Below are 9,677 nucleotides of genomic sequence, written 5' to 3'. Positions count from 1 at the left end.
TTCTCCACAAAACGTTTAGCAATTTGGTTCCAAAAAATTAAAAAGGTTGACTTGGGCGGTTATATTTCCTAGGACCCAGAGGTAAATTGTTACATTAACTTTTATCAGTTTGCCAGGAGAGTCCCTGTGATGGCCAGATCTTCCTGGGAGCAATATGTTGAGTGCCTGTGAAATACCATACCCATTTCTGGGTTATTAGGATTGGGGCATGACTGCATTCCTCAACATAAACAGCGGATATGCCAAAGTTATTGGTACAGAGGAGTGGAAAGCTCTCAGTGTTAGGCAAGGTCAGTCCTCCAGGTGACTTTCCATTAGCAGCATCTGGCTTTACCATGTAAGTCCTAAACAGGGGCAGTCATAAGGAGGTGCAAAATGTGCCACAAGGGCTTCCGATCCTCCTCAATAGGGGCCCCCTTTAATATATTAACACATAATATATTAAAACTGTCTTTTACCCGGGTAGGACGAAATTTCAGGTTCATTTAACCCACCATTTTTCTATTTCCTTAAACTTAATGCTTGTGCTCCTCTTTACTACTCAGTTCAGATCCGGAACTATCTTATGACCACTAAGGCACCCAATGCTGCATCATAGCAACAGAAACAGAGTTTTATACTTACCTACTGTCTTATTTTCTGTCAATTTCTGGTATATTGAATGGCGGAGAGTGGAAGGTGAATAAAGTTTAGCAAGCTCAGGTTTATTTTTAAAATCAGAGGGCTTCTTCAACAATGCCAGAGTTTGCTGGATAAAGCTTAACTACTTGAATTAGGTTGTGATTCTTTGTAATATTTGTTATGGGTATAAGTTTTCATATTCATAAAAAAATTATGAATAGGTTTTATTAAGCATAGGTTGCACACAATCATTTAAAAAGACAAAAGAAGAAAACAGTATAAATATTGCACTTAAAATTTTTCATATGTTACAAGACCATATTAATAATTACTAAAAATATATTTCTCAAAGTTTCCAGAAATGTATAAATAAAACAAATGCAAAAGTAGTCAGAACCTAGAACAGTTCAGTTTATAAATCACTGGAATCTCGATGGGAGAAGCTTATATAACTGCACCCCCTAGTGGAGGTGCTAATAAATTCAATTGTAGAAAACAGCTGCCCAGTGCAGCTGTTACTGTGCCCTACGCTCAGCACAAGTAAGTGCTTTTGATGGATTAAACTGTGGGTATATAAAATCTTCCTCTTGAAACAGGGGAAACACAGTCATATCAGTTAGGAAAAACAGAAAGGGCATCTAACATCTCTTGTTCTTTAGTGTGTTCATAATCTTTTGGTTCTTTGTCTTGAAGCTCATGACGAAGCTGTTGGGGAAGACCTTTGCTCTGCCTTCTTCATCTACTTGGCCCATGATAATATAATTCAAGCCTGTTGGGAGACAGCAGAACTAATTAGACATAAACTTTTGAATTTGTTGAATTCTAACTTAAAGCAATCAAATCTTTTTTTGAATAGAACACATAAGTATTGAGAAACCCAACTCTGGGCTGTTTCAGTTTTAGGCTGTCCCCATTAGTACCTCTTTGGTAAAATATGTCCTCAGATTTCAGGGCTGAATGACAACCAGCACCACCCAACCCAAAAGACTGGAGGAAAGATTGTGACATCTCACACTGCACTGATGCAAAGAACGGTCATCATATCGAGAACGCTCTCTACATCATCTTGAACCCTCCTTGGCTAGTAAGAGAATAAAAAGGAGAGAACCCTGGGATTGGTCTTTAGGTTCAAGTTTTATTGGAACAGACAAGTGTTTTTAGTACAATTAGTGAATGCCAGTAGCAGTTTGAGCTTTTCTTCGGGCCACATGTCTTTTTACAGGAAACAATTTCCTTTTATAAAAAAGATTCCCGACAATGTTTTATTGAGGTGATGCCTAGTTTATAGAAATAAATTATATGGTACTGGAACCTTTGCCCTGAAAAGGGTTTTCAATCTGCGATGTGTGGATTGGCTTTTATCAGCAAGGCCTTTACCCGCAGGTGTTTTATGATGGATTTCCTTCAATATCAGCTACTGTTTCCAATGGAATGCAGCACTTATTGGATATGTTCTCAAAAAAAAAACAAACACACAAATGGGATTACCATAATGTAAATGTTAGTTTGGTGTGAAAAATTGGAATACTCTATTTTTACTCTTATAAACTTCGAAAAACTTGGTACAATGTGTAAAATTGTATTAAAAAACAAAAAAAAAATCAGTCATTGCTTTCATAATCAAGACTAAGGGGTCAATTAAAAAGGAGTTAATCTGACATTCAGTACATACCCCATGATGAAGCATATTTCATGTCTGTGTGTTTTCAATGGCAGTGATTTATTTTCCACCAGAGAATGTTTGGTGAACGTCAGATTCACTGCTTTATAAACACCCTGGTAAGCTACAGCAAAGTTTTTCTATGACTCATTTTGTAACAAATGCTCTGCTAACTTCAAAAAAATTTAGCCATATTCTGATGGTAAGACTTAACAGATGTGCCGTCTTCTCAAACAGATCTTTTTTCCAAGTCTCCACATTAGAACATCTCTTTTGACCACACACAGAGGCAGCCAATTTGTGGGCAGATTTAGACTATGAGCTTTGTAGGACCCATTGACGTCACTGCAGCACCTTATGTCATGATACCATCCGTTCTTATAAAATGCTGTGTCTCTGTAAACCATTTACATTTTTTAAAATGTTATTCCATCCAACAAAATGAATACCTCATATGTTATGGGTGCCAGGAACACTTTAGAAAACATGTTGGCTGAAATAAAAGTTGAAAACAAAATTGTATTTAAACCCAAGAACTAAAGTTGGGTAAATAGCTCTCATTTGACTTTGTTATTGCAGTTGTATAGGATTTTTACATTTGGGTTGAGTAAATGTCTCATAAAAATCTGTTTTGTTGGTTTCTATTCTCTCATTCTCTCTTTTTAGTGGGGTGACCACCAGTTTCCAATTCTATAAGACAGTGATCTCCCCGTGCTTTCACCCAACCTGCTGCAGCCTATCCCCCCTGTTGGTTGACTGATGACTGATCTCACCATTTTGCAGCTGAGACAAAGGGCCTGATTTATTAAAGCTCTCCAAGGATGGAGATGATATACTTTCATCAGTGAAGCTGGGTGATCCAGTGAATCTGGAATGGATTTCTTAAAAATCATTTGGTTTTTGCTAGCAAATGTTTTGAATCCTGGACCAGATCCATTTCACACTTGCTGGATCACCCATCTTCACTGATGAAAGTGTATCCTCTCCATCCATGAAGAGCTTTAATAAATCAGGGTCAAAGACTTGCTGCAAATATAATGGCTTCTTTTGCTTGACAGTAAAGGAAAAAACTAACAGATCTATAGGCAGGGTCTACATGTAATAAAAAAAAAAAAAAAGAAATGGTATACGATATGGTGGACTGGTATGTTTATGCTATGAATAGCAAGCAAGACAGTTACACTTTAACCCAGCCCAGCTGGGTTAGGTTTTTTTTTCTTTGAATAAATGTTTAACATTGTATTTGAATACTGACCTCTTCTGACCAGCGGACATTGTTTGCACACCACAATGATTTTGGCACTCATTGACTTGCCAGCTTGCTGAATGGCCAGTGTCCCCTCTTTGTAAACATTGATAATGGACACTGTTGCGTGTACACTTCCTCCTTTACTTACTGTTGTTATAACCATGCCAGTGATCACTGAAAAAGTAAAATAAAAGAGAATATTTATACCAAGCATGTGTCTTTGTGCATGAGAAACATGATGAATTACTGATATAATGCTGGCAGGAAACCGATAATATAGGCCCGGAAATGATTTACATTCTCAACAAAGAAATGTGATTTTAGACCTCACCTGATAATATTCAGCATACATTTTCAGCTTGTTACTACCTGCATGGATAATATTCAGGAGGAATAAAAAATCTAAATCAACAATCCTCAACCTTTATATGATCTGAATCAGGGGTGCCCAACAGGTGGATCGAATCTACCGGTAGATCGCAAAGGCAACGCAAGTGGATCGCAGAGCCCGGCCTTTCAAAATAATTTCTACCGCGCACAGGAGTTAAGGCCAAGTTTTTATTGTTGGTGGATCATTTTGACTTGGTCATTTTAAAAGTAGCTCGCAAGGCAAAAAAGTGTGAGCACCCCTCATCTGGATGTTCATAAGGAGAGGAAAAGACCTACAACCGTTCATCAAACTTGTGTATTGCCAAATTTAGGTGGTCCAAAAACAGGGTCCTAGTTATATTGTGTGGCCATTTTACCAGCATTTTACCAGGCAACAGAATTGAACCCGTAAGTAAAAATAAAAAAAAAACAAAAAATGGGTGGAAATCCTGCTTATGTGACCTGTCAAAATTACATAATCTGCTTTCCTCCAACTATGGGGCTCTCTGTACTGCATAAACTTTGTGGGGCTTCATAGGCTACACACCATGGGCCTCTTTTAATTGAAAGATAAGGGCCACTAGTTGGTAGTGTAGTCGTGTACAACAGTTTTACTTTTATGTACTCTTCAGACAGGCAATTTGATGGGTCAGACGGCATCATAAGCCATGTGGTAAAGCTATGTAAATCTTAGGCCTGGACAGAAGGAAATACAAATCTTAAGTAGTCCTCATAAATGCATGATATCTGTGTATTTACCAGTTTACTTGGAGATAAGCTTAAATTGTTGTAAAAGGCTTTAAGTGTGAGTGTCCTAATCACTGGGCTGGGAAGTTTTCAGGAAATGTCTGACCTCCTCAATCAAAGAGATTCTCAATGCTAGCACCTTAATAAATGTTTGGTACTGATTGATCCAAGAATCTTGGGACTTTTTAAATCACCAAATACATTTATATCTATAAAAAGTTGAATTCATCATGCACTTTTTTCCTTCATAATGGTGCAGGCTCTCAAAGTATTCCTAGTATCCAGCAAACAATGTACAAGTTGAGTTTGTTGCCCTGGTGGAGCTTTAGATAAATATGAGCCTAGGGAATGAATTTATCATGCTTGTCTATATCTTTCCAATAAAACTGAACATTTCCCATTACAAGTTCAAGTCAACCCAGTACAAAATGCACCATTTAGCTGTTTTGCCTGATACTATTACATGAAGGTATACATAAACCTTAGTAGTTCATTCACTAAGAATTACAGGTAGCACTTGCTGTTGTTTAATTAGCAAGGAACTAGAACATGAATACAAAGTGACACAATTTATTACCAGAATGGGCCAAAAAATCCTAACTGCAGCTTTACGTACTATAGAAATCCCTTAGCACTGTTACCTGCACCTATTACCAACATGGTATATTTTACTTGCAAAATAATTTGCAATGTAATGTATATTATAATTCAGTTTGCAGTAAACATTGACTCCAAGTTTAGCTTACATTAACATCCAATAAAATTGCTCATTAATTAATGTTTAACATTGAATCCCAGTAAAACTGAATAATAAAAGAGCATGGAGGGACTTCGCTGTGACAAACCTGTCTTTGTCAGCCGAAAATACACACAGTGTTCTAGCAATACACCATTCTGAATAAAGACCTTTATATAGTAACAGTTCACCTTCTGTCTGGCCATTTGTGTTTACCCTGTTTGCCTGGGACAGATGTTTATGCTGTTCTCTCCTAAATGTCTCAAGGAATCCTTTGAGTCACAGACACTAATGCAAGACACAGGCAGGCATTTCTGAGTATAAATGCCAAACTTCAGCTACATTTTTTTGCCATTTCCCAACATTGAAGCAGACTTTCTTTCTGTGACTTAGGTCACTGATTAAGGAGTAAAAAAAATAGTAAATTTTTTGTTCACTTACCAAAATTACTAGAACAGTAATTGCTCTCCATGGATCCAATCCTTCTGCATTTTTGTTGACAGAGTGGAACTGTTGGTTTTAGACCTAGATAAAAGAAAAATACTACTTAACACAACAATAGATCATTCAATATATAATAATTAAATAAATAACTCAAAATAACTTAAAAAAACAATAGTGAAGGTAAAAAAAATAGTCACAGTGGCCATACATAGCTATTTGCTTACAACAATAAGGTTTTCCTTTATGGCCCCTGAACGCTTCATTTCGGGGAAAGACTATTTTTCATACAGAAAACCAAATGAATGTTAACAGACCAAAAATATCTGTGTGATGACATACAAGTTCGGATATACAATTCTTACCCCCACCCTAGGCAGATGTCTGATGCTGCTGTCCTCCTATCGAAGGTAACTATTGTCAACCACTACATTATCTACTCCTGACCCCTGTTACCAAGACACTAAGTTGTCTGTTACCTACTCCAAAACCCTTCTTTACCCCTGGTGTCTAACTTACAGCTACTTAGTAGTTACTGTGCAACTCTCAGGCCCCAGCAGCCAAGTTAGTGGTTTTTTAGTGCTTATGGGTGTACTAAGACCAGTGATGGATAAGTATTCATCAGACTGGCTAGGTAAATGGATTCTCACTTCTCTTACTGACTCATTTATGTCAATCCAAAAAAGAGCCTGGAAAACATGTGAGAAGGAGGAATGATCTCCACCTGCTGGTTGCCTATGAAGATTCAAAATAGTAATATCCTATATTTTGAATTACATGCACATGCAAAAAAGACAAATATTTTGAATATTAGCCATGAAACTTGTGTCAGATTAACAAAAGGCAATTATCATATCTGATGTAACTTGGAAGCTTCACAGCTTCACATCATTCCTAACCTCCTTCTTAAATAATCAGTTATTGAAAAAATGCTATTTTGAGCTAAATCGAATGAGATTAAAAAATTACAATTACAACGTTGAAATGATAGATTCTTGTTTTGGATTAAAAAATCATACATGACATGTAGTATAGTAATATGTCAATTACAGCATGAACAAATGTAGATGGGATACAAAGCAGTACTCCACATTTAGCTATATGCCCAAAGGACCGCAGTGCACAATGCAGACACTGTCATCTGTTCCAGACCATTGGAGAACAAACATGTTCGGAGCCGGCTCTGTAGCTTCATTGCCTACAGCTGTAATACATTGCTGTACTATAGGAAACCCAGTCTTGGGGAAAGTCATTCACCTGGCTTGGGTTTACAGGGCAAGAATCTGGCAACAGGTTAAGAGTTAATATGACCTAGACAGTAGCAGCTTGGAATGCACTAGGCAGACACGTTATTGGGCATGACTTGTAGCCTGGAGAGTGCAATACTTTCCATATTACATCAGTGCTACAGATTCTAGTGAAGAGGAATAACTTACTCAATACTGTGAAATAATTAAAATACAGGCACATTGCAAATCACATCCAAGCATCATTCTAATCATTGTAATTGGCACAGCTAAAGTAAACATAAACAGAGTAAAAAAACTAAATAAAGGAAAACACAGTGGAAATTGCTTATTAATGCTGTCATTATTTAAAGAGAATTATTTGTAATACGTTTAGGGAATTCATTCAGTAATGTGTTGCTATTCAATAATTCGTATCTGTCATATATAATGAAAGTACAAATCAATTATTTTATTCTTACTGGAGTTATTTATCCCCTGCCAACAAACAGCTTTAGGCATGAACAAAAAATATAAACCCCACTGGTAGCTGACTGGGTAACTCCCAGGAACACATACATACATACACAAGGCCCAAAGAGTTCTTATTTTCAAGTGCTCCCACAAATTTTCCAAATACGATAATCCATGACAACCAATCTATCTATACCTACTGTGAAACCAAATGGGAAATGATTGTGCAGTCACCTAATGACGCCTGCACACCATCTTGTCAGGGTGCCCCAAATCAACTAACTAACTAGACTCTTTCATTTTCTGCACTACTGCCCCATAATAATCAAGGTGGGCACACTAGGAAAGAGTGTAGAACTGGAGGCGAGAGTGGATTGAGCCTAGTTCTTGACCGGGAAGGCTGCTTAACGACACAACATGAAGCACACAGGGCTCAGGGCACCATGTCACCCAATATTTACTGTAGGCTTAGCTATTCTGCAGTTCCAGTGTTATTTTACAGAGTTTATTTTACAGTTTCTATATCAGTTCACATGCACTGAAACAGCAAAACCTATGAAGATTAATCAGTAACTTATTTAACTTAACTGATAACTCCAGACAAGTACAAGAGGGAGGGAGACTGATAGGTTGATAGGAAAGACTGAAGGTAAAAGGAATTGATAGTGATTTTGTCAAACATTCTCTCTTTGATTTATTGAAATTCCTCCCGCTTTTTGCATCTAGTGGTGCTACATCGTTTGGAAAATAAGTCAACACTATATCGTCCAGAAGCGAGAGCATGCCAGCACCTTCTTTATACTGGCATTGTCAGGTAGATTAGTTCACGCGCTTTCTGCGCACATATGTTCTTTGTTTTGTGCTATCGTCTTCCATACTACAGAAAACTTCAACAGTGTCCATCCACACGCCATACTTATTGCTTAGGTGCTATAGGCAATAGTGAGTGCAGCTGCCACTCTGCTAATGGCGATGGAACTAAAAAGGATGGCATATAGCTCCTTCTCTCACTTCCCCTTATTCTTCCTTGTAAAGATATCCAATCCCCCCAAAAATCTAATATACAGTATAGTAATACATAGTGCAACATAGCAGTCTCAGTCAAGCACAGTTACCCAATGGATATTTAAATTTGCAAAGGTAAATTCCAATGATACCACTGGTCAACAAACATTTTCTTGCCAAACAGATTCAAGTAATTATAGGTTATGTTTGATGCACAGATTCCAAATATGGTATGGGTTTTTCTGGATTGGCTCTGGTTTTTGACATAATGGATCTCAATAATAACTTCATAGAAAACTAATGACATATAAAAATTAAGCAAAATTAAACTAGATATGCCTATATATACAAAGTTAAATTTTTGAAATACGTAATGTCAATATATTCTATATTCAGTATATTTACAGAACTAATCACAAAGAAGTCACTGAAAAACTCAGTTTGTATGATTTCCTTTCATGCTGACAAAGGAGACAGGATAAGATAATAAGGTGATAAGGCGCCAAGGAGATCATTTCAGTGACTGGTACTTTTGTATAGTGAAAACTTCAGGATATACCAAGGAAAACAAAATGTAATATAGAGTATCCTAGTCTACCATCGGCTATATGCCCAGTGTAAATAGACAAGGAAAGGATAGAAAAATTAGCAGCTCTTTATGGCAAACTTGATTAAAACTACATAAAATCCTTTATTTAATTTGTATAAAATAATCCTACAAACATAACAGTATACATAAAACATGCAAACACAAAAAGGGAGAACCTTTTGTTTTTACTAAACATATTACAAAATCTCTTATCAATATATAGTATTGATGTCTTTTAAGAAAGGATGTTCATCCAACACTAGATTCGTAGGTCAGAATAATTAGTACTGTCTCTCCCAACACATTTCACCCTAATTGGCTTCCTCAGGGGACAACGAGACTTTGATATATTGACCGGGTAGAAAATACGGAACCTAATAGAACTATTGGTGAAAGATATCTGTATCCTTGGTAGGGTTAAAGCTACGTACACACTTCCAATTATTATCGTCGGAAAACGAACGACGAACGTTCCTGCACGATATATATGAACGATCGTATAACACCGATCCTGCACATAGAGGTAACGACACGATCGTTCGTAGATATTGTACACACAA

At 36.9% G+C, this 9,677-nt stretch overlaps 1 protein-coding gene across 1 annotated transcript in view; it reads right to left on the bottom strand.

Moving 5' to 3' along the window:
• Positions 1-808: 808 nt before the first annotated feature.
• PCOLCE2 (procollagen C-endopeptidase enhancer 2) overlaps positions 809-9,677 on the bottom strand; it is a 36,419-nt gene continuing 27,550 nt past the window's right edge. The window contains exons 7-9 of the mRNA XM_072407914.1: positions 5,824-5,907; positions 3,537-3,704; positions 809-1,390 (exon numbers count right to left, since the gene is read on the bottom strand). Coding sequence (XP_072264015.1) covers positions 1,260-1,390; positions 3,537-3,704; positions 5,824-5,907 — 383 coding nt within the window. The 3' untranslated portion in view covers positions 809-1,259. The remainder of the gene's footprint in view (positions 1,391-3,536; positions 3,705-5,823; positions 5,908-9,677) is intronic.

Source organism: Pyxicephalus adspersus, chromosome 4, assembly GCF_032062135.1.
Source record: "Pyxicephalus adspersus chromosome 4, UCB_Pads_2.0, whole genome shotgun sequence".
NCBI lineage: Eukaryota > Metazoa > Chordata > Amphibia > Anura > Pyxicephalidae > Pyxicephalus > Pyxicephalus adspersus.
Note: the sequence above shows the minus strand (reverse complement) of the source record. Positions and strands in the feature narration are given on the sequence as shown.